The 26096-nt window shown below is 41.1% G+C and overlaps 2 protein-coding genes across 5 annotated transcripts; one reads left to right on the top strand and one right to left on the bottom strand.

The window, feature by feature from the left end:
- Positions 1–2335: 2335 nt before the first annotated feature.
- On the bottom strand, positions 2336–5834 carry LOC115684518 (phosphatidylglycerophosphate phosphatase PTPMT2-like). Of its 4 annotated transcripts, none has more exons than XM_056311093.1 (7): positions 5754–5834; positions 5069–5626; positions 4372–4494; positions 4021–4114; positions 3811–3893; positions 3599–3688; positions 2336–2936 (listed from the first exon to the last, which is right to left on the bottom strand). In XM_056311093.1, the coding sequence occupies exons 2-7, from the start codon at positions 5264–5266 to the stop codon at positions 2664–2666; spliced, it is 861 nt and encodes a 286-aa protein (XP_056167068.1). In that variant the 5' UTR covers positions 5267–5626; positions 5754–5834; the 3' UTR covers positions 2336–2663. The 4 variants fall into 4 exon arrangements, with proteins under 4 accessions (XP_056167068.1, XP_030465125.1, XP_056167069.1 ...); XM_030609265.2 differs by having other exon boundaries at positions 5730–5815; XM_056311094.1 differs by having other exon boundaries at positions 5791–5808.
- A 17964-nt stretch (positions 5835–23798) lies between these two features.
- LOC130137851 (leucine-rich repeat extensin-like protein 6) lies at positions 23799–25659 on the top strand. Its single transcript, XM_056310330.1, has one exon. It carries the CDS (start codon positions 24043–24045, stop codon positions 25417–25419), a length of 1377 nt encoding a protein of 458 aa, XP_056166305.1. The 5' UTR covers positions 23799–24042; the 3' UTR covers positions 25420–25659.
- Positions 25660–26096: the final 437 nt, after the last annotated feature.

Here is a 26096-nt window from a genome sequence, read left to right as displayed (position 1 = left end):
TGATCATGAACACTGGAAATCTTATAATGATTCCCAAGCACCCACAACCTGAATCTCAACTGCCTTTGGGCAATCTGAAACTGTGAAATGTCTCATCTTCCTAAAACGCTTGATGATTCAAGGGATATTACTCCCCCATGAATCGCCGACTGACCCGAGACTCCGAATTGCCGTGCCCCTCGACAGCTCCCGCATCATCGAACCCTGAATGTCCCGGTAAATGTTCGATCCTCTCGAAAGATTTGCCTTTCTCAACGCGCGAGCTCGCCAACCATTCCAGCACACCAGAAATGGACAGTCTCTGTAAGCGGTACACCTTGCCATTTTTTTTTTCCCGTCGAAATACGAATTAATTGAATGAAAAGTGCTCAAGAATAAGTGCTCACTGAGGGAGCATCCAGACGAAGTAACTTCCAGAGGGGTAGGGGGGACAAGCTAACCAATTACATGTTTCGATCTTGAGATACTCAGGTTCTTATCGAAACATGTGAGGATTAACCGATGTCGAGGGCCTTGGCTACCCAGTCCTGCAATGGGCTAGCTTCAAGTGTGCAAATTAGCCCATGGACCACCGGGCCTCATATACTAGAGATTGTACGTCCCACGGAGCTTCGAGAGAGTTGGAAATGGCTTCTACCAACTCTGAACAGTCTGACACCACTTCAAGTACTTCGCTTCTTCCGGTCGTGAAGAAAGAGAGAGCTTCGATGAGGGCTGAGGTTTCGACATGGAAGGCGGAAGCTGCTATTACAGATTTGGCAAAACATCAAGAATCGTCCTTGACGAGTTGAAGTGCATATTAATGGGGAAGCTTGTAATGCGAAATTACACGTGAAGTTGTTATCATTAATGTAAATTCTCTTATCAATTGAATACAAAGTCATCGTAATTTAAATTATTTAAACTACATTAGAGGGACGGCTTAGGCTGATTATTTTGGACGCAATTTATGGCACATAGCTAAGCATGTTCTTGCTAAATTTTATCTTGTCCATGCTCTTGATGGGCCAATCCACTTATAAATACAGGAAACATGTCATTGTAAGAGTTGTTCATTTATATCAACTTGCAATTGTCTAGATATGTTTAATTAAATAAGTTGACACATTATTCGCCTATATTATATTTACATAGCCATCATATGTGACTAAACACAATGATTGCTTATGTGTGAAATTAGTACAAAATTGACTAATTTATGCACTTCGTTCCATCAGTCTTTCGAACTTTTAATTTGCGCATTCAACTCTTCAAATTCTTTTGATTTGATTAATCGTGTCCTTTGGTCATCAACCCATTTAGTCATAGTCATGTGGCTGTTGAGGGGAAAAGTATAAAAAAAGTCTTAAACCTTTTGCATTGATGTCAATTTAATCCTAAACCTTTTGAATTGGTGCCAATTTAGTCCTAAACTTTTTTTTGTACCAATTCAGTCCTAAACCTTTTGCATTTGTGCCAATTTGATCCTAAACATTTTGTCATTGTGCCAGAGGCCGGCGAGGTCACCTCGCCCAGCCGCAAGCGAGGCTCAAGCCCTGACCGGAGGCCGCAAGGTCGAAGACTTCTAGCGAGGGCTCGAGCCTCGCCCAGCCATGGCGAGGCTCGCCTTTCCCGTCGCTGGCAAGGGCGAGCCTCACCAATGGCCGGCAAGGTCGACCTCGTCGGCCTCTAGTCGATCACCGGACTGGCGACCGGTTGGAGGAAGGAGGGAGGGGAGGGAAAAAAAATTCAAAAAATTATTAAAATATTATTAAAAGTTATCCACATCAAAGCCGATGATCAGCTGCCAGCCGATTGACGTCCCCGTCAGCAAAATCCGGTCAAAATTGGCTAGAAGGACTGAATTGGCACGAAGACAAGATTTAGGACTGAATTGGCACAAATATAAAAAGTTTAGGATTTAATTGGCACCAATATAAAAAGTTTACGACTGAATTGGCATAAAAAAAAGGTTTATGACTAAATTGACATAAATGCAAAAGATTTAGAACTGAATTAGCATAAAAAAATGTGTAGGATTAAATTGGCACAAATGTCAAAGGTTTAGGACTTTTTTGACACTTTTCCTGGCTGTCAAGATATATATAGAGAGAGAGAGAAGGGGGAGGAGGAGGGAGTGGCTGCCGCAGATTTGCCGCCTCCAGCGACACCACCGGCAGCAGCCACAACCGCCAGCAAGTGTCGAGGTGACTTAGGAAGTGTCATGACTCGCCGCCCATCAAAGCCTTGTGATAATCCTCTGTGATAACATACCATTGGGTATCGAAGCCCAAAGCCAGCTAGGAAATTAATAAGAACCTGAAGATCAAAGCAATCAAGAAACCGCACGCTACGCTTATTTTGGTAATCCAGAGATACCCGTAACCACAGATATCACCGAGGAGTGGGGGAATTCCAATTGCCAACAAGTAAAAGTGTCAGAATTCATTGCGAAGACTGTGCAACAAGATGAAGCAGAATACACCACGCAACAATAGCTCTTTTGTTTGTATCTTTATACTCACTTGACCTTCTCTCGCACTCTCTCTCTCTCTCTCTCTCTCTCTCTCTCTCTCTCTCTTAGACACAAGATACCGGGGGGCAATTCCTAACTCGATACAACTCATTCCCAGAGGAATTCCTGTACAGACATCAAAAAGAGCCGCCGTGACATGCAAAACGTCTTAGCACGCGCGTGCCTCCGGTACTGGCAACCGCCTCGGCAGACTCCCAATACCACCAGATACTTTTAACGAAGCGAAAAGGCAAGACAACTTTGCAATCATGGGTCTTGACCTCGTCACCTTGGGGATGATGGCCAGATCCTTACCATAATTATCTTCCAAGGTGCACTGGTACCCTTCCAGATCGGCCTTTGTTATAAAGACAGTGTCCCCCGAGCCTGACGGAGAACATACCGCCATCGTTCTTAGGCCCTTGCTGTATTCTTGAACTGCCTGTTTAGATTGTAAATTGAGGAAGAAGTGGCAAACTATAACTTAGAACTGTTAAGAGAAGGATACAATTGCCTAAAACCAACTGGAAAAGAAAGGATACAGTTAAAACTAGAGCTAAAGAAGTTGCAACAACATTGACCTGTACATCTAGAGCTAGAACAACCAAAATTCTCTGATAGCTTCAATAATCTACCATTCGTCAAGTTATTAACATAGTACTAGACTCTGGTATCTAGTTTTCCATGTCGCTAGATTAGATTCAGGTGTCTCAGTTCGACTAGTATGATAATACAGGAACAGAGATCATGGGCTAGCCTTCTAAGAACAAATTCCTTAACCAATAACTCTTTAGTTACCTTTGTGGCCCCAAAGGTCAAAATCCTCTCTCTCTCTCTCTCTCATGCACATTGACACAAGCAAACAGAAATTTAAAGATTAAAAAACACCCTAAAATTTCAATTGTGCAGCTTGAGTCAAGTTCGATTATGAAACTTATTGCTTAGTCAAGCTCAAGCGTCGAGTTTTTAAAAAATGCAACATCGATATTCTATAGTGTTAACTCAAATTGACTTGATCTCACCCATATTATCCCTTTCCAACCAAGGAAAGAAATAAGTATAATTAGACAATCCAAAAACGAAAACCAGCAAGCGTGTCCTCACCTTCCACTGCGCAGGGGCTAGGAGTACACGAGGCCTTCTAGACCTAACATATTCTAGAGCAGCAGCAGGAGTCATGTGTTTATACTTTACCTGCAAACGAAAGGAGCTCAATCTTCTATCTGATAAAAAAGAGGAACAAACTTCCATAGCTTCAGCTACATGACAGAAGTAAAAAGTAATGAGTCTATTCCTCTGTAGGAGATGAAACTCACCAAATAGCAGAGCACTATTGTCGTGCTCCTCCCACGACCAGCTTTACAATGAACATATGTTGTTTGGCCACATGATGAGTTTCCTGAATGAAGGCAACAAAACAATATCAAATGATTGAAGAAATCCCTATAGCAGAGATGACAACATACAGCCAGAATCAAAAGGAACACACAAAAAAAACAAATAGCTGAGCTTCAAAGATGTCATACTGTAAATGAAGTCCACTGCACGGCCAATGTCAATGAAAGATGGAGCAAAGAGATAATCCCTGGTAGGTAGTACAAGGTGGTCAATCCCATGGGCCTGAACCAAACAAGCAAGTTAAGTAATGAGTAGGATATCATAAGCAACTCCTACATAGATCAGCTCACAAAAGAAAGATATCTCTAGAATCGCTGATAGGTTTTCATGGATGAAAATGTATCACAAACTATAACACGAAATGTACCCTTTTATAGTCTACCCTGTCAAGAACAAGAGTTTCGAGGAAATTAAGTGGTAGAGAAAACTCAGCACATAGCAAAAATAAGCACATGATATGATCTCAAGGATGTACGCACATGGTACAAAGATGACGGCACCAAAGTTTCATAAGGTTCATTTAAGGTGATGACACCACCAACACCAAGCTGCTTTAGTCTTGGAACATCCTTGGGGAATGGCACTGCACCCAGCAAAAGAAACTGCAGATCATCAAAAGAAAACAACTCTGTGAGAAGACCATAAAATCAATCTTAACAATCTTCTTTGGAAGGTCAGGACAAACAATTTAGTTCATAATCGATGAAAGGCACAACAACTGTGAATTAAATCTCGGCAAACACCAACCATAGATGAGCTTAACCTTCCCTCTAGATTTGACCCTCGATTTTCAAAATTGTTAACATCAAGAGAAACTCGTTCCGCACCCAAGATTGTGTCAACGCTCCAGCTTCTTGGTGGGCCCCATTCATTTACTGCACGTGCACTTCTCAGCCATCCAAACTAACAAATAACACACAAAAACACAAAGAACACACCAACACAAAAGACCCGGTTCTCGACTATTCGAAATCCCAACTTCAATCCCGATTCACCACCTCCCAGCACTCCCTCAAAGACCAATCAGCCGCACCAACCAACCAACCAAACCTCATAACATGTATCAATACACAGTCAACGGGATACCCAGAAGGGAGACCGCATCAATTTCTCGAATTTCCACCAAATAACAGAAAACAATAAAAAAAAAAAGGTGAAAAAGAAAGAAAAGTCAACCTGATCGACTTCATCCCACCATCTGAACTGCGCTTGGATCTTGTTCCGAAACACATTATACAAGAGGGTGGGGTAAAACAAGATCCTGGCGCCCGCACCCACCAAGACCCTCTTCGTGTCGTAGCTGCTCACCACCATCTCCCCATCGACCCCGTCGCCCCTCTCCCGCCCCGCGTCCTCCAACTCCTCGATCTTCATCCTCTCCGGCCCCCAACGCCCCCCGACCCAAGATTCTCCCGGGCAAAACCCGAAGTGGGTACCGAGCCAAATCGCCCGCCGGGGCTCACCACGTGGGCTTCGGGGGAAGCCGAGGGAAGAAGGGCATTTGATGAATCGGGGGAAAAGGGGAAGGGGAAGGAAAGGGAAGGTGTGGGTGTGAAATGAATCGAGATCGGGGAGAGCTTTTGAGCTGGAGGGAGAGGTTCGCGAGTTCAGATTCGCCGATGCGCGGAACGAGGGAAGGGAATCGGACAACGCACCACGATGGGATTCGCCTCCTTCTGTAGATGCGGATTCAAGAACTCCTCTATCAATTCGAACGGAGAAATTCTCTCTCTTCTTTCTCTCTCTTGTTTCGCTCTCCACTCTCTCTCTTCTTGCTCTCTCTTGTTTCTCTCTCTTGTTTCTCTCTCCACTCTCTCTCTTCTTTCTCTCTCTCCACTCTCTCTCTGCTTTCTCTCTCCACTCTCTCTCTTCTTTCTCTCTCTTGTTTCTCTCTCCACTCTCTCTCTCTTCTTTCTCTCTCTGCTTTCTCTCTCTTGTTTCTCTCTCCTCTCTCTGCTTTCTCTCTCTTCTTTCTGCTTTTGGAAAGTTACGCAATGCAATTGAAGAGTCGAAAATGCATGGAGGACTGAGGTGGCGGTCTGAATCCGGGCTCCGTGTTGTGGTTTAATTACGGAATTGCCATACCCTTTTTTACTTATTTTTTGGGCCCTCTCTCGAGGGGCTAATCTCGTAAAAGTCTCTCGACTTTAAATCTAATCTCAATTCTACCTAAAAAAAATTCCTCAAACTTTCCGTTCTATTCCCAAATCTGTCACAATATTGGGAAGGCGGCTGTTACTCCATACGAAGTTGAGAATGCTAATGAAGACGCGGTGCGGATTCCCATGGTCAGCCTCTAGTTGGCCATAATGTTAATAACCAGAGGAAATTTGTGGCAAATTTTGGATGTGTAGGTAGATTTGAAACTAGAGTGAAAATTAGAAATATTTTAAGATACTCAGAACAGAATTATAATTTGACCTATAATTGGGATTTTTTTAGAGAGTTAGGATTTTCTTTCAAGCTTTTTCCCCTTTCCTGTTTTTTTTGCTCTTCTTTTGGGCCAAAGCTTTATTTCTTCTTAGACAAATTATGTAACATCCAAAATTCTGGCTATGAGGAATGGTTATAGAACTGGTGTGCCGATAGTGGGGGAAATTAGCCATGAACCAATCCAAGAAACGGTTATGGACCGATCAACCAGATCAGGATCGGAAGGGTAACCAAGGGATCGGCCATGATCTGATCGGATTGGCCCTGCAATGATCAAGAGATTGGCAGTGCATCAATCCAATAACCACGTGAGCGACCCGAGCTATTTGACTATGAATCGGCTGCCCGACCATAAGGGTTGGTCATGGGACAGTCACGTACCACCACGGATCGATGGACGATCATGGACTGATTCCGCGCGGTCCTATTCCGATCGCGAATGATTCCGCACGGTCATGTACCAATCGCAGACAACCATAGATTGATCCGTGTGATCGTGTGTTGGTCACGGAACGATCGATCTCACGCAACTACATGATGACCGAGAGTCGGCCACGGACCAAGTATGCTTGGCCATGGACCGATCATGAACTGGCCATGGGGCCACTTGGACGGGTCACGTACTGGTCATGGATCGATCGCCGATTGGTCCGGCGACCTTGCCGAATAGGCCATGTGTCAAGCAGTGAGCTAGGCCTAGTGCCAGACCACAAGTCGACCATGTGCCTGGACTTGGACCCTGCCGTAAGGCCACGAGCCAGCACAGGCATCGGCCATGTGCTCGGCCAGCTCGTGGACCTTACTGTAAGCCATGAGCCAGCACAAGCATGGGCCAAGCGCCCATTCAGCCCGGTCCTGTACTAGCCATGTGCTTGGTCAGGCTGAGGACACTGCGGACAGGCTGCGAGCCAGGTTAAGCACAGGCCATGCGCCCTGTTAGCTTAGTCCTGCTCCCGTTCAGCCCGGCCCTGCACCCGGCCAGCGCCGGCCACGATGCCCACGCCATGGGCCACCGACTTAGCCAACCAAAACAAGTTTGGCCATGACTCGCCACATCCGATGGTGACTTGGCTACGAACCTCGGTTTGGTAGGCACAATCAATCATGGATGAACATGAGAAACTCATACCCGACTAGGTTGGCGCTTCCATTGGCCTAATTCTCATGCTTGCCATATTCTTGAAAATATGGACAAAAGAGAAGGCTCTAGAACATTGACCATTAATCCAAGGGGGTGAATCATCATCTTATGTGGCCTAAGGAAGATTTGGTCATGATGACTCAAGATTTGTCTTGAGGAAGAAGTTAGCGACTCATGACCAAGTGTGCTAATTAGAAATGCACACATTAGCTTCATGATTTCCCTAAGAGTTTAGGCATGCCACACCATCCCATTAGGCATGCCACCTCTTCTTGTTAGGCTTGCCACTCATTAAATAGGCTAGCCAACTCATTCTAATAGGCTTGCCACTTTAAGGAAATCAATTGGACCACTTAGACAAGCAATGATGAAATTGAGGTCTATAAATAGATGAGCCCCCTCTTTCATTTTCATTCTTTGGCTCACTTTCTCATTTTTCCTTTGTTGTTGATAAAAGAGAGAATGTTTTTCTATTGAGATTAAAAGAAGTACTTATAGGCTTAGGGTTAAGCCTTGTATAATTACATAAATAACCCCAACTTGCTAAACTGTAGAATAATAAATAATAACCCAACATTCCCCCTCAAGTTGGGGCGTACATATCAAAAAGGCCTAACTTGTGGCAAATGTATGAAACTCGTCCACGTCGAAGAGGCTTTGTGAAAATGTTTGCTAGCTACTCCTCAGAACTTGTGTGCACCAACTGTATATCACCACAATTGACTTTTTCTCGAACAAAATGGCAATTCACTTCTATATGCTTCGTTCACTCATGAAACATCGGATTGCTAGCAATGTGAACAACATATTGATTATCACAATGAAGAGTAGATGATCTGGTCATAAGCAGTCCAATCTCAGCTAACAACATTCGAACCCATTGAAGTTCACTTGTAACATTAGCCACGATACTCAGCCTATATACTAGATCGAGAAACAACGGATTGTTTCTTACTTTTCCATGACACAAGATTACCACTAAGAAAGACAAAGTATCCAGAAGTAGACTGGCATCCATAGGACAACCGGCCCAATTTGCATTGGAATATGCTGTTACCTCCACAGACTTAGGGTTTGAACAACCAACTATATGAAGATGACCCTGATTATGGAACACAAGTCCTTGATCCGGAGCTCCCTTCAAATAGCGAACAATTTGTAGGACGGCTTGCCAGTGAGTAGTACGGGGAGAGCTCATGAATTGACTCACCACACTAACAGCAAAGGAAATATTTGAACGAGTAATGGTGAGATAATTTAACTTGCCTACTAACCGGCGATACTTCTCTAGATCATGAAGAAGCTCTCCATGTTCATTATCAAGTTTCACCTAGGGTCCATAGATATGTCACTAGGCCTAGCGTCATGCAAGCACACCTCCTTAAGAACGTTAAGAGTATACTTTCGTTGAGAGAGAGCGATAGTGCCATTGGCATAGGCAACCTCTATGCCAATAAAATATCGAAGATGACCCGGGTCTTTAGTGTTAAACTCCTTCTGTAAAAACTGCTTGAGCCGTTGTATACCTTCAACATCACTTCCGGTAACAATAATATCATCAACATAAACAACAAGGATAACACACCCCTTTGAAGAAGAAGAAGACATACTAAACACGGAGTGATCCACACTGCACCGATATATGCCAAAAGTAATAACTGCATCACTAAAGCAGCCAAACCAAGCACGAGGAGATTGTTTAAGTCCATAGAGAGCTTTTTGCAACCGGTACACCTTCTCCCCATGAGCAACAAACCCAGGTGGTTGCTCCATATAGACCTCCTCGTAAAGATCACCATGAAGGAATGCATTTTTTACATCAAACTGATGAAGAGTCCACTTAAACCGGTAGCCAAAGAAATAACGATACGAACAGAAAGAATTTTGGCCACTGGAGAAAAAGTTTCATCATAATCGATACCATAAGTCTGAGTATAACCCTTCACAATAAGACACGCCTTTAAGCGCTCAACTGAACCATCAGGTTGGTGTTTGACGACAAAGACCCACCAACAACCCACCAATTATTTATCAGGAGGCAAATGAACCAACTCCCAAGTCTTATTATGATGTAATGCAGCCATCTCCTCCTCCATAGCACGAGCCCAACTTGGATGGGCCAAAGCCTCCTCTACACTACTGGGCACAAATACAGATGCAAGGGACGACACAAAGAGAGATATCTCAGGGATTAAATTATGATAAGACACAAAATGAGAAAGACGATACCTAGACCAAGTACGATGGGCAATAGGAGAATCAACAGGAGCTAGTGGAAGAGGATCAAAAGCCGGGGCCGAATGAGGTGGTGGGACGTTCGTTGATGGAGAGTTATGACCCCAAACAGATCAAGGACCACATGTATAGACTTGAATAGAAATTAGTGTAGGTAATCCTGAATCGAGCGAAGCATCAGTAGAAGGAACTGGCAGTGACTCCGATTGAGAAGTAGTGGGAGATACGGTCGGAGTCAGCAGCAATGACTGATAAGGTGCAAAAGGTGACAAAAGATCCATCGTCGATGGCGCTTGAGAAGAAACATTGCCAAAATATGCTTGATTCCTAAAGAACGTCACATCAGCAAAAATATACTCCTGACGACAAGTAGGACTGTAACTAACATAGCCTTTTTGAGTACGAGAGTAATCGATGAATACACATTTTTTTGCACGAGGTGATAATTTGTCCAATTCAGGAGATAAAGAATGGACGAACAAATACACCTAAAAATACGAAGACGAACAAACCACAAAGGACGACCAGGATGAAGAAGAGCATAAGGGACAGCTCCCTTCAACATGGAGGTCGGAAGATGATTAATAAGATGACATGCTGTAAGAAGAGCATAGCTTCATAATGACTTAGGCATATGGGTGTGGAGAAATAGACAACGCGCAACATCTAATAATTAACTATTCTTTTGTTCAGCAATCCCATTTTGTTGCGGGGTGTGAGCATAAGAACTCTGATGTAAAATTCCATGCAAGGCAAGAAATAGAATAAAGGTAGAAGAAGAAAAGTATTCACGAACATTGTCTGTACGCAAGCATTTAACAAGATAGCTATATTGAGTACGAACTTAATTATAAAAATGGCAGAAAGATTGAAACACTTTAGTACGATCTTTTATTAAATATAACCAAGTTGTACGACTACAATCATCAATAAAGGTGACAAAATAGCGGAAACCAAATGAAGACTCTCGACTGGGACCCCAAACATCAGAGTGGACTAACTCAAATGGCTGAGACGCACGACTCAAAACACGAGAGGGAAAAGACACTCGATGGTGCTTACCTAACTGACATGTTTTACAATCAAACTGAATACTAAAACTAGACACAAAGGGAAAATGTTGGAGTACGTCTGCTGAGGGGTGACCGAGGCGACAATATAATCGATAAGAGTCATCCACAGCTTTCTTCTGAACGGTAGTGGTAGTAGCAATAATCTCAGGGTCTAGAAGGTATAATCCACCAGCCTCACGCCCACCACCTATTCGACGTCCAGTCTTCCGATCCTGAAAAACATATGAAGAGGAAGAAAAGATAATATCATAGTCAAGATCACGGGTAATAGAACTGGCAGACAATAAATTATAAGGGAAGCATGGAATATGGTAAATAGTCGGTAAGGACACGGAAGAACTCAATGATACACAACCTGAACTTGTCACTTTGGATTGAGAACCATCTGCCAAAGCGACTGAAGTCGAAGGAATGGACGAGGTGGAGGTAAGAAGACATGGATCACCAGTCATATGATGAGTGGCACCCAAATCAATAACCCAAGGACAAGAAGTAGCTGTAGTGGACAAAAGACAAGTAGGATCATTGTGCTGTGCCAAAGTAGCAACGAGACCTGAAGGAACACCAAGGTGTCATGCCCTAATCAGCCCATCATATTCTGCACGAGTTAAATTCATCATACCCTATCCAGAAGGAGACCAAGGCTCAATATCAATATAAACATGTAGACCCCGTAGCTCAAGATGGAGATCATAGCAATAATTAACAATATGTCCTATAAGCTGGAAATGAGTACAAAAGCGACCCCCACGAGCTCCTCTAGAACCACTATTACCACCACCACGAGAAGCACTTCGGCCCTAAACATTACGGCTACGACCACGGTTAAAACCATCTGAGTTCCAATTTCCACGACCACGAGTTCCTTGACCACCACGAGCCACCATAGCACTACTTTTTGATATGGCTGAAGTTTTGGGACTAAGAGTGTAACGAGTAGCCCGAGAGTACACTTCTTCTGGAAGGTAGAGAACCAAGATAAGTAATCTGTTGTCGAAGAGCACTATGATATGGACCAAGACCTCGTAGAAAGAGAACTACCACCATGTCCGCTTTTCGTTGTTGCATCTGAGTAACCGTGGTAGCCGGTGGAAAGTAGGATTTGAGACGTTGATACAAAGACGGAAAACGAGCATAATACTCAGCTAACCCGGCATCACCAATTTTAGCTTCAAATAAAGCCTCCTAGATATCGCAAACTCGATTCATATTATTCTATTCGAAATAGAGTAACGCACATTTTGTCCACACTTCACGGGCTGTCGCACAATCCATGAAAAGATGGCGGACAGATTCAGCCATACTTCCTCATAAAAGAGTATGCAATGTAGCACTAGTGATCTTCCATTCTTCTTGATTAGCTGGATCTGCAGGTGGTTTTTCTTCAAGCCATCTGGACTGGCGATTAGCATAAATAAAAGTAGAAAGAGCCATTGACCAAGTATGATAATTAGTACCATCAAACTTAACCAAGGTAGTATGTAAGCCTGTCATACCATGAGTACCATTATGATAGGTACCTTAAGATCCTGAACTAGGGGTAACATTAGGAGGAATCACCTCCGAAACAATAGATGGAGAGCTTGTTGGATCAGTAGACATATCCACAGACCAATAATAAAATACCACACGCTACTACAACACCACTGAGCACTAGAGGGTGAGATTAAAAAAAACTTTTGCTTTTCAGACTTACTATTAGTCGACTATCTGAAACTTAGTTGATTAATCGGCAACCACAACGATAACACCACGAACATACACAAATCTCACCCAAACCGCCACAACTTTGTGATCTAATTATCACTTCACCACAAACAACTCAACTCCAATCAAAACACACCGTTTGGCTAAAGCAAGGGCGTTGACGTCAATAGAACAGCACGGGACAACAGCATTTTACGAGCATTGACATCAATAGGACACCAACTTCGTTTTTCTTCGTTTTAGAAGAAAGACGACGCCTTGGACAACAAGAAGGAAAAAAAAAAAAAGAGACGCCTTGGCGCGGCTAACCAGGGGAACTGGCAAAAACGACACCTTGACGCGGCTACGCAGGAGAACCGGCAAAAACGCCTTGTCTTCTCTCATGTAGGAATGTTAAGCTCTGATACCATGTTGTTGGTAAAAGAGAGAATGTTTTTCTATCGAGATTAAAAGAAGTACTTATAGACTTAGGGTTAAGCCTTGTATAATTACATAAATAACCCAAACATGCTAAACTGTAGAATAATAAATAATAACCCAACACCCTTCCTTGCACACCACCTTTTTCTTTTAAGCCATTTCTTGGCAAGCTCTCTCTAGTTCACCTCTAGGTAAGTGAAATTACTAACCCTTAGCTAGGGCGATATACTACGTTATTGAATATGGACGTGTGCTTACCCATATTTTGTCGTGAATATAAAAATGAATGCTTTTGTATGGTTTGCTCATGTGGCATATTTAAGTGTGTTCACGCCCCGAGACAAGGTCGAGGTTCACTTGGCTTGGAATTAATGTTAAGGCGAGATAAACCAAGCCGCAAGGCCTTGGTCGGCATTGAGGCGTGCCGGTTCCAAGTCTTGCTCGGTGCGGGGATCGGCGCTAGGCGTTTGGTTCAAGCGATGAATCAAGGATTGTTCCCGGCATATCATGTAGTGAGAGTCATGACACACACACTTGTTTGAGCACGCCCACATGCATTGTGTATGCATTGGCTAACAAACAAAGATAAAAATCTGGCTTGCGTGAATGCTTGTTGTGGTCACATAAAGGAAATCGCCGTTGCTAATGGATTTTGGTGACGTTGCCGGTGAATTTCGAATGCCCAGTTTGAAGCTGGAAGACCCCTGAAAGTATAGGATGCCCGGTGGATTTCGGATACACAGCCTGAGGCTAAAAACCCCTGAAAGTATGGGAAGAACCATGTGAGACAGTTAATGAACCTTTGATGCATGTTGATGTGTGTTGTTGTTAAGTTTATTGATAAGCCGAAGGTAAATCGTGTCTTGACGATAAGCCGAAATTGATCATACGCATATGTTCGAGGTAAAACAATAGTATTGCTATTAATCTGCCATCAATGCTTTGGTGTGAGTGATGTTCCCAAGTTGGGTTCGACAACGAGACGTCCTCCTAACTCAGGATTATTGATTTTACTTACTGAGTCTTTGACTCACTCCGTTGTCTTTCAGACTTGTAGGTATGGACATCTCACCTCCTCTTCGTCATGGTGTACCGATTTCAGAGTTGCAGCCTTGCTAGTTGAGATAGGAATCCCCCTCCCTACGTTTTTGGGTAGGAAAATAATGTGAACAAGAAGTACCTGTAGAAAAAAATGGGCTTGTAAATGTACTGAGGCAATATGGAAGTAGTGTGTTTTGTATGGTATTTTCCTGGCTGCTTGTTTGTTGTGTTGTCTGGGAGTTTGTGTGTACACGTTTCAACATGTGCATGATTAACGAGATAAAAGAAACGGGACGGCGACGAGCCTGGGATGTTGCAACAATAACCCCCGAAGTGGGGTCCCTTACAATTTAGAATTCTTTTGGGGGGCCAAATTTGACAATTTGATGGCCTAAAAATTACCTAATTCTACTCACCACAAATATCCTATTAAATATGTGTTTAGGTGACTCGTGCTTTTTGACTCTCATTACACTTTTGATGGTGGCATAGAATCTCTTTCTATATATCTATTAGAGAATATCGTGAGAGGTATCATTAAATATTAGCGATATTCTATACTTCCTTATATTCTAGGATCATTAGTTTCGTTGATAGATTAGGGTAGCTAGTTTCCTCGTTAAATCAAATTACTCCTTATCCTTTACACATCGTTCAAGTATAAATACCTCTTAATTGTAACGCATTATAGCGTCAAGTAATACAATAATCATTTTCTTATTTTCAGGTTCTAATTGGACTAAATGTATCAAATTATTAAGACTATTCACATGAGAAATCACATAGTATATTTTCATAACATTATCATTTTTACAATATTGTGCCATAGGCCCATAGCTAAGAATTTTTTTCCTCAAATTATTTAAATGAGGAACAAAACAAATTAGGATAAGGTGTTTATTCGGAAGTGGGAATTGTGCAAATTAGTGCATAAAATGTCTTTTTTTGGTGTACACAAAATGTGTGAGGGCATCACTCGGCATTAACAATTATATTGTTCGCATGTAATTGGTAATTACGAGGTACTAACAATTGTTCCTCGTTAATCTCTTCGAAAATTAAAAAATCAAATTTGATCAACATCAATATCTTACCAAGTGAACTGTACAACTTCAATGTTGTCGTATCTACTCTTTTTTGGATTATTTCATTGTCATTTGTCATTTTATATGAAGCGGTCGCCTTAGTAACATTTGTTGATATTCGATATTCTAAGGGTGCGTTTATTTGGCAAAGAAGTCACGATTTAAGAAACATTTTTTTAAAAACAATCGTTTGTCTCGCTAATAGAAATGAAAAAAAAAAATTCTTCATCCACGAAAACTTTTATGCATAAATTGCCGTCGGCAATGAAAGCATCTTCTGTTCACTTGTTTTTGTGACCAATCATTTTTAGAAAATAATTTCCAAATCGTTCACTTATCAATGATCTTTTGCGGGTTTCATAAGATCTTATGATTCATATTCGTTTGATACGTGGATTAGGCTTACTTAATCCCAAGAATCATGTGAAAAATGAATTGCACCTTTATATCCACGTATTGCTTCGACTAGTAAAGCTCATGCTGTATTTTTTCCTCTTTACAATTATGAGATTGATCGAGTCAAATATTCACTTAATTATTTTTGGTAATTTGAGTTAACACTAATATATATGAGTATTATATCATGTGAAAATAATGAAAATGATCGCTCGTCAATGTGGTTCAACGGTTAAAACTCCGCAATCCATGTTCTTCTTCGTGCGTAGACCACGAGAATCACATGCCGAAATTGATTTCCCCCTGCCCCTTTTTAGCTCATGATTCCAACACATCGCCGATAGAATTAAGCTCGTGTCATGCATTCCATTCTTAGCTTGGGTTTGGAATAATTATTCAAAGGACGTAGTATCTATAGCAAATGAATTTTTGGACTACTATGAACAGCGGATCTCGTGCAGGATCCGCAAGATCTGACGGTACATGATACAATCGATACACGTATTAGGTTTATCAAACAATTATTCTTTGTATACATAAAGTTTTTTTGCTTTCATACCAACACAGAAAATTTTCAAGAACTGCACAAGGCCAAAGGAGTAAATGTGCATCTTCTTTAATTACAAAGAATTACATTACCAATTAACCAGGAAGAATGGTAGGTTATGGATAGTGAACGAGCTCATGATTGAGAATATTCGAGCCCAAAAAAATTAAAAAAGAAATAGTGTCCAGAAAAGCGAAATAAACAAAATAAAAAAACAATTAATTTTTATTATCTTCGCCATTGGGAGATGTTTAAGGAGATAAAGGCATGAGCCTGTGAAGTGACAGGCTGATTAGCTTCCAGATAAGGCCAATTTCTGTTCGTTTTATTTTTTTAATTACATGATATTGACTACTTAACTAGGTGACACTAGACTTTTATATTTCTCAGTGCAATTTTTTTTGTCTATGTATTTTTTATTTATTTTGGTATTGCCTGTGTATTTTTTTTTTATCTTGAAAGGGATCGCAATCTATTCCCCATATTGAAACTGGAGAGCAAAATTAAATAATAAGAAATGTCACAGGTATTTTAATCGGTATTGGGTACGCATGTCCATAGATGAAGTCAAGAAGCTAATGTTATTCAAAGGCAACGGCACATTTCAGGAGCTTTCTTGAAAAAAAAAAAACCACCCAAGATTGTAATGAAATGATAAGTGCACTGAAAGTTCTAAACTTTATCATGAAAATGTAATTGAGTCTTAAAATTTACAAAATCTAAAACTTATCAAATTGGTTTAATCAAGTTATTCCGCTAATTCTGTCCAATTCGGCTAACGGAAAATGCTTACGTGATTTTTTTACATTATTTTCTATATCCTACGTAGCGATAACGTAGCTAAAACGACGTCGTTTCGATCCAAATATAATTTTTAATATATTTTTATTTGAATTAAATTAAAATAAGCTAAATTAAAATATAAAAAAAAAAAAGATAAGAAATCAGGCGGCAAGGGATGGTGGAGCAGCGTCGGTGAGGACAGCCGTCGCTGCCTGGTTTCTCACCCTTTTTTTTTTAATTTAGCTTATTTTTATTTTAATTTAAATTAAACTTGTATTAAAAATTATATTTTGACCAAAACGACGTCCTTTTAGCCACATTATCACTATGTAGGATATAGAAAATATTTAAAAAGTCCATGTCAGCACTTTTTGTTCGCCAAGTTGGGCGGAGTTAACAAAATGACTATATTGCATCAATTTGACAAGTTTTAAGACTTGATTGTATTTTTGTAAATTTTAGAATTTAATTGCACTTTCGTAACAAGTGTTAGAATTTCCAGTGTGCTTATCCCTATAATCAAAGGAAAAAAAAGGACCAATAGGTGTTAACTTAAGGCTCCGTTCGTTTGGCGGAAAATATTCTCCTTTTGAAAAATATTTTCCCAGAAGTCATTTTCTTGGAAAATGTTTTCCCGGAACATAATTTTCCAGTGTTCGGTGATCAATATGAAAAAGTTTCGGAAAATATTTTTCGCCGGCGACCGGCGGCGGCGGCGGCGGGCGACCGGCGGCGGCGGCCGGCGACCTTAGTGAAGAAGAAGAAGAAGAAGCTCCGGAAAATGATTTTCGCTTTTGAAGAAGCGGAAGTCATTTTTCATAGACTTAGGCTATTTTGTGAGGGGGGAAGGAAAATATTTTCCCACGGAAAATGTTTTCCGTCCCCTGAACACCAGAAAACCCGGAAAATATTTTCCGGGAGAATATTTTCCGCCAAACGAACGGAGCCTAAATGTTAAGAGAGTTTACTCTTGGGTTCTAAGTCTTGTTAAGAGCATTTCACGTGTAAAATCCGAATTGCGCCCTTAGAATTGCTCGAGGAGGAGGTCTAATTCAGGTGCACGAAAGCTATCCCTGCTAATTTAAAACCCATGAAATATCCTACAAGTCTCATGAATAGGTAAACTCTAGATCTTTGCCCTGTACAACCTAAAATTGTCTTCATGCAATTGGTGGAATTTACGTTGTAAAAACCTCCTATAGTATGTTGAAATTGATAAAACCGTCTATTTCTCATTATTATTTGGTAAATGGAGATATTATCTTATTTCAAGTAATGTTGATATAAATAACGCTCTATCGCCATTGATGGAATCCAAAGTACAAAGTGAGAAAACTTTGATGGAGAGTGAACAAGTCAAGAAGAATGGGAAGTTCGTGACTTATGGTACCGTGATAAGGCGAACAATTTAGTGAAGTCTTGAGCACTAATGTACTCAGGAAGACCAAATGGATTGCATTACGCAAATCGATTACCAGCAAGAAGCTTGGATAGACTCGTGGGATTGCTCATAAATAGCTCACTATATTACGAAATCTGAATAAGAAAATCCAAACGATCCTTTGACTAATCTGGCAAGTCAAAATGAATTAACAAGCTATATTTGAAGCAAAATCTAATCGATTGTTACATATTCGGGGGAATGGAATATTGTCAAGAATAGCTAATTCTATTCAAGGAAACCTCATAATTATCAGGAAAATTTGATTGTACGAGCAATCGGATATCTAGTGATTGTGTCATCATTTTCTAGCAGTAAATTGATCTTCTTGAAGATTTATTCAACGAGAAGTTTAAAGACCGAGGGCTATATAAGAAGATCAACACACGCTGAAGGAGATGAGAAAGCTACAAACGTTAATAAAGTTACATTCTTATTATTTTGTGAGCGGGATTTTATTGACTTGTGTTCCACTCTGCTGAGAATTGTTATTATTCATCGTAACCCTCATTTTGTGGAGTATGCAAGTGTGTGAGCGGTGCTTATTTATTGATAGTGAGATCTATTAGTTTCGGGTGGAAATAGCACTGTGCTTCGTTGTAACTATTCATTAGATTCACTCGTGGATTCCATCCTATTGATAGCGGTTATTCTAGGAAAATGGACGTAGATTTAATCTAAACCGACGTCCATCGTCCTCGATCAGTGTACTTGTTTTTTCTATTTATATGATAGAAGCATATTGCATATGATATCATCAAATTGTTCTGCATCTATCAAACTTAAATTTAGTTATTCAATGAAATATAGTTGAGTTTTGTGATGAACCTATGCGGCCCCTCTAAATTGCATTACTAGCCCCAACAATTTAGATGGGTGACTTCCAGTTCCTGAATCGAAAATCCTTCAATGCCCCAACCAACTACGTCAACTCTAGGGGCTGTCACCTGCCCTTGTGCCGGCCTTGACACAACCCAATCGATATGCCCCATAAAAAAAAGAGAAGTCGATTGATTGCAAATTCTATTGATTGAGAATCAAATCAATTAAGCCCATAAACTTGCTATGGCTAGAAATCACATTTCAAATTAGGTGGTCCCACTGACAAAAAAAACAATTAGGTGGTCCCAAATCAGATTTTTTATTAGTCGAACTTTGCCCTCGATCTTATCTCCAAAATTTTAGTGTTGTGGTCTATCATTGAACTCATTGAATCCGACATTGTTGCTCATGGTTTGTTGTTATTGTTTAGGGTTAATACCACGAAAAACGTTACCCCGAGCTAATTTTTTGACCACAAAAAATCTCAAATTAGTACACATATGACAATTTTACTCAACTAATTTTTTGACTACTAAAAACCCCAAACTGATACACTTGTGACAAATTTACCCTCCATTAAATTGGATTAATACCACGAAAAATCACAAATTAATTAACATGTGACAAACGGAGGGGTGAATCCCAAACTTGTACACCTGTTAATTGCTCGTGTCATCCAATTCATCAATTTGATAATAAAATTTAACAAAAATTAATGGAGGGCAAATTTATTACAGGTGTATCAGTTTGAGATTTTTCGTAATATCAATCATATTATTATAATGCATTTATCTTTGCTTGTCACTCTCTAATTTAATTGATTAAGTGATCTTGCCGGTAAGAGAAAAGCAAATTTACCCAAATGCCATCTCACATATTTAGGAAAATTGTCCAAAAAATCATAATATTATTGTACGTCAGTCAATTCAATCCTAAACATGTTTACGAATTATCAATTTAGTCACAAATTTTTCCGTTATGCCAATTTAGTCCTAAACTTTTTAACGATTTACCAATGTAATCCTAAACATTTTTACGATTTGCCAATTTAGTCCTTTCAATCAATTTTGGCCGGAAATCACTAACGTGGCAATCTAGTCAACACCGGCCATCTTACGTGGCATAGTCGGCATTGACGTGGAAATTTTTTTAATATTTTTTTGGCACAATTGAAAGGTTTAGGATTAAACTTGCAATCTTTGGACAATTATCCTCACATAATGAAGATGCTTTCCACTGTTCAAATGAAGCCTCATCTTTTTAACAACCCCAAAAGCTCCATTCAAAGAAGGCCTTATGGTTTGCTCAAATGAACCTAATTCCCCCACCAAATTCAAAGAAAAGGAGTAATTTTCTGAGTTAAATTTTCACCGATTGTGCTTTTGTACAAAGTGGGTTTCCATCTTGACATGATTGTGTAGGTTGTAACTTCCGATGGAAATCGAGATGCGTTCTTTTTATTCCCTTCTTATCTATAAATGTTCGCATTCCACGTCGATTTCAAGATGATAGTCGGGGAAAAAAAAAATAAGAGTTTGATCTAGGTGAAAGAGTAGTACTGGGGGAACAAAAAATTGCCTTGATTCTTTCACGGATGAGAAGTGACTGCAACCTTTTTTTTTCTTTTCCCTACAACGGCATTTCAAGAGCAAAATAAGGGTAAAAAAAACAGTGTAGGTTTGTCTCGGGAATATTTGTTTGAAAAGTCCTAACCTACTGTACGGCGGTTGGATCCGAGGGAGGCCTTCATCCACGGCCGGCAATAGGCTCTCGCCTAGCGGCCGATGAGCCGAGGCCTCAGTGACTCCCGCTAGCCCTTTCGGGAAGATGAGCAGTGGAAAAAAAATTATAATTTTTATAAAACATGTGGAAATTGTTCATGTCAGCATCGATCATACCATGCAAGACGGCTGATAGCCGCGTCAGCGATTTCTGGCCAAAATTAGTCAAAAGAACTATATTGAAAAATCGTCAAAATGTTTAGCACTAAATTGGGAAATGAAATCTCCCATGAAGATAGCTTTCAAACCCACTGCAAGCCTTATGGGCTTCGCTTTGTAATGAGGCCCCTCTTACGAGCCCTTTTAGTTTTCAATTTTAAGCATATAAAATCTTCCTCCTACCCACAAAAAAAAAAAATTGGCACGGTTAAAACTTTTAAGATTAAATTGGCCGCCAGATAATAGATTTAGCATTTTTTGGACAATTTTGCATGGGCGCATATTTGCTTCGTTGATGTAACAATTGGATAAATTTATTCAACTTCCTATATTGATTATAATTATGATGCATCATCGCATATTAATTTTTCGAATGTGTTGTGCTTCAAATAAGAAAGTAAAATTAAGCCAATATACTTGTTCTTAATCGAGATGATCTAGGGAATTAAAAAGAAATAAACACGAATTTTCCCGTCTTTTTTATTGATTACTTTTTTGACTACTTTTTTGCTAATGTGATCCCTGATTTACATGTATGTTTTGTTCGAATTGATCGCTTTTAATTTTTTTTGAAAAATTTAGAACAAAACTAAAATTGCCAGAAAAAAATAAGTATCGAGACAACATTGATCAAATTAGAAAGGTAAAAGGACTATCCGGTGCCATTATCGTCAAAAAATTGATGTTTGATTCAATTGGACCCTCTAAGTTAAATCACTGGCCAACGAACTCTCGGGAGTGACAGATAATTAATAGCAAATTAGCACATAGAAGTCACGGTCCGTCTAACATAAAGAAAATAGTATTTAGCGAATAAATTAAACACCGTAGCTTAAGATATACTAATATACCATTCCAATCTAAAATAAAATGGAAAAAAAATTAAATTACGACGTCATAATGAGAATCTAATCTTGCGTGTCCTGCTGTGCCGGTTCCCTTTCAGATAGCCCGTTAATTACGATCGGGTCCTTATCCTGGATTTTTCTCCATCTAGGGTTTATATGTCCTTGACAAAATTTTTAAAACTTAATTTTTGCTTGAAACATATACCCTTGTGGGTTCCAATTTGAATCCATTGGATCATAAGATGAAGCTCGATCCCATTAAATTTTACAGGATGAAGCTTTCGCAGTACAAATAATCCATGGACCATTCTATGCCATAAATTGTACATTAAATGCAAATTCATTAGTCATCCTAGTCATAATATGAGAGCTAGACGGGTCAACGAGGCCATTGGACTTTGATCCCAAAATAAATAAACAAAGAACTTTTGTTGTTCGAAATTACTTTCCTATGAATAATCTCTATCTAACTTAGTCGTGCAAATTATTCACTGGCTAATAATTAGCGTGAAAATTAATCGGATGTTCGAAGAAATCCAAAAATATTCCAATTTCGATAAGATCGTAAAAGGTCGAGAGATCAACTCGGAACCTCATCATAAGGTTAATTCACGTGATTCGAACCTCATCGTAAGGCTAATTCACGTGATTAATCATTCGATCAACATGTACTGATATTAATCATTCGATCATCAACTTTTCACGTGACCAAACACACAAAAGTTAAAAAAAGGAAAAAAAAAAAGTCCCCTTTTTTCGAACGATACAAAATAGGAAAAGAAATTGAAAGTTTGTGGGCCTAAGTTTTGTTGGTGAAAATGAAGTGAAGGTGACCATAGTAAGGACATTATTGTCGACTGCGATAGTCCATTAACTGGCAACCATTATGAGCACTCATCTTTCCAAGGATCAAGAAAAATATATAAAATAACATGCATTGTGAATTAGGGTTGCTACTTTCTTTGGATAATGTGATCAAGGGTATGAAGGAATCAAATTAATCTTAAATTAATCCACGAGTTACTTAAATCCGACTCGCCTTTTTTCGACCCCGATCTTGGGCTCGACATGATCCATGCAAACTCAATCCGACCATGTACCTACTCGAGCGATTACGATACTCTCGTTGATTTGATTACAACCGTGAAAGACGTACGTAGTAATGTGTCTGAATCTGTCGTCAGATGAGAGTTCGAGTTCACAGTCAAGCCTAACTCGAACTTTTTTTTTAATAAAGTCTATTTCTCGTTATAGAAACGAATGAAGTCCCGTCTGTCTTCGCACAACAAACATCTATTGAGGTGAGATCGAGTGTAAATAATCGAGCTAAATCAACTCAATCGTCACTCGAATCGACCTCCTATAGTTAGCCTAGCACATCAATGATTGTACGATTACATACCATCACGAACCGTTACGACAAAAAATGCGAACCCCACTTTGTTGGACCAGACCAAAAAGCATGTTTTGATCAAGCAACAGGTTCGTGGATATCTAAAATCGTATATCATTATTTCTTACAAAAATCTTCTTAGTTTGAAACATTTTCTTTTTCTATTTTTTGAGTTTTGGACTGAAAATAAATGAAGCAACTATTTCAGTAAATTTTTTGTTTTTTTGCAGCTATAGGAAAGCACTATCATCTCCTCTTCTCCAACAGCTTCTTGTTCTGCAATGGCCCAGAAGGTGGGTCACATGAGGGAATCCGCCTGCATCCAAACACCCCCTCGCTCTTTTGCTGTGAAAAAAGCACTGAAAAACTTGGCAAAAAAGATGTTCTGGCATCCAAACACACCCCATTGCTGTCTTGTCTTCTAGCCCCCCAGAACCAATCATTGCTTAAAATTAAATCTGAAGATGATTATTATATTACCGCAGCTACTGTGATAAAAAATCTATGCGACAAACCCAAGATCCGTACGAGCTCTGCATGCTTTGCAGGGCCCTAATTCAATCCAGGCCTTACCCTTTTGGTGAGCAATTACTCCAAAACTCACCCACCTTTACTTCTTCACCAGCAATGAATTGGCAGTGACTAGCCAAACAAGTGAAATTGTGCATATGAGACCAAAAGCCTAGGAGCTATAATAGCTAGAGACTGTGGATGTTCTGAAATCGGGGAGGGAGATGATGTGTTTCATGGAAACCCCAAGATAGCTGAGATGAGGGAAGCTTATTAGAGGCACATTCAATGCCAATAAACCCCACAGCCATTCTCTCTCTCACTCTTCTCTTTCAATGCATCAACCGCATTTCTGGCCCACATTACAAGAAACACCCTCAGGCAAGAAGACGTATCTTTGGTCGACGCCTCCACGTCAAGGAATGGAGAGAGCCTGGCTTCTGGCTCTCTTGCTCCTCCAAATCGTGCCCATGCAGGAGGCTTTGGGCGTGGGAGCCGGCGTAGGCATCGGCATCGGGGGCGGGGGAGGCGGCGGCGGCGGCGGCGTCTGGATTGGTGGAGGAATTAGCAGCCCGCCAAACGAAAACCCACCCGGGTCGTCTTCATTGCCCAACCTTGAAGTGGCCTACAATGCCCTCCAAGCATGGAAGTCCTCAATCACAGAAGACCCCCAGGGGGTCTTGAAGTCCTGGGTCGGTCCCAACGTGTGCTCTTACAGGGGGATTTTCTGTGCAGATTCCCAGGAGAATTTCCTGGAAAACAATGGTCCTGTTCTCGCAGGCATAGACCTGAACCGCGCGAATCTGCAGGGCACTCTCGCCGCAGAGCTGGCTTCCCTCACAGACCTGACCCTCCTGCACCTCAACAGCAACAGGCTCTCTGGCTCGGTCCCTAGCTCCTTCACTGGCCTCACCTCTCTCCAGGAGCTCGACCTCAGCAACAATCGCTTGTCAGGCACATTCCCAAGCTCGCTCCTTTCCATGCCCAGCTTGCTCTATCTTGATCTCAGGTACAACAGCTTCTCTGGGCCAATCCCACCTGAGCTCTTCACCAATGGCAAGCTTGATGCAATCTTGCTCAACAACAACCGCTTCGATGGTGATCTGCCTGAGACATTGGGAAGCTCCCAGGCCTCTGTGATCAATTTGGCCAACAACAGGCTCAGTGGAAGCATCCCGGCCAGTCTCGGCTTCATGAGCGGCAACAAGATCAGAGAGATCCTGCTCTTGAACAATCAGCTCACTGGGTGCATCCCCGAGGGGATTGGGCTGTTCTCGGACATGCAGGTGTTCGATGTGAGCTACAATTCCCTGATGGGTCACTTGCCGGACACCGTCTCCTGCCTTACCCAGATCGAGGTCCTGAACCTGGGGCACAACAAGCTGTCCGGGGTCTTGCCCGACGTGGTCTGCTCGCTCAAGAGCCTAGTGAACCTCACCGTGGCCTACAATTTCTTCTCTGGATTCAGCCAAGAATGCACGACACTCCCCTTCCGGAATGTCGGGTTCGATTTCGCGGCCAATTGCATACCGAACCGGCAGATGCAGAGGCCTCAGCTGGATTGCTCGGCGATCCCAGGAGGGGGCTTGAATTGCCTGAGGATCCCTGGCGCTTCTCAGCCTCTGATTTGTGGGGCAATTGGGGTGTTGTCAAGAACAGTTGGGGATCTCGCTGGGACTGTCGGTGATCTCATCCCGGCAGCTACTCCATGACAGAAGAGATACGGGGAGAGATAGGGACAAGAAAGAGAAAGTCCCCATTTTTGGTTTGGCCAAGAGAAGAGGTTGGTGATGCCGGTGTCTCTGCATTGAATAGCACTGTTGAAAATAGTAGACTATTTCGTTCTTTTACTCATCCTCTGCTGCATCGATTTATCTGTTCATGGAACTAGTACATACAGTAGGTGATCATATGACCTTCCATGGAGAAGACCAGGGTGTGAGTTTGGAACAGTGTTTTTCTCTCTTCTTCTTGGTGCAGTATGAAGATAGTTACCACAAACCCAGAGTAACCATCACAAAAAGTTCCCTCTACTCTGCACCAATTTATTGCATAAATCTGGGGCAATTACAATTTGGCCCACTTAAATCTTTCGAGCTGTCGCGAACTATCTCGAGATGATTTTTGCGAATTCCGCTCTAATCTTCTGATTGATTTCGCCTACGGTCGATCGGCCAAAAACTATTTGAGCACGCAGCAAAGCGATTCTTGAACTTGCTTGGCAATTGAACAGATAAAATTAACTGTTGAATTACAATGTCTCCTCGTGACATTCTTATCTATTTGCGGACATGTCAGTGCCACGGAGGTCTGTTCCTTCATCAAGGAGTCCGGACCTTGACAGCCCATTCTGCAGAAGACGGAGATGAAAGGGTGTAAGAGTACAGAT

This window comes from Syzygium oleosum, unplaced genomic scaffold, assembly GCF_021117445.2.
Source record: "Syzygium oleosum isolate NSW1041296 unplaced genomic scaffold, Sole_v2.1 Sole_v2.04, whole genome shotgun sequence".
Classification (NCBI taxonomy): Eukaryota; Viridiplantae; Streptophyta; class Magnoliopsida; order Myrtales; family Myrtaceae; genus Syzygium; species Syzygium oleosum.
This window is presented reverse-complemented; position numbering and strand designations above follow the sequence as displayed.

What these genes read in the sequence shown, in the direction of transcription:
- LOC130137851 (XM_056310330.1), top strand. Translation starts at nt 24,043, where the DNA reads ATGCATCAACCGCATTTCTGGCCCACATTACAAGAAACACCCTCAGGC.
- LOC115684518 (XM_056311093.1), bottom strand. Translation starts at nt 5,266, where the DNA reads ATGAAGATCGAGGAGTTGGAGGACGCGGGGCGGGAGAGGGGCGACGGG. An exon ending in GGTGGGATGAAGTCGATCAG is followed by an intron (nt 4,495 to 5,068) that starts GTTGACTTTTCT and finishes GATGATCTGCAG; the next exon opens with TTTCTTTTGCTGGGTGCAGT. An exon ending in CAATAGTGCTCTGCTATTTG is followed by an intron (nt 3,689 to 3,810) that starts GTGAGTTTCATC and finishes TTTCGTTTGCAG; the next exon opens with GTAAAGTATAAACACATGAC.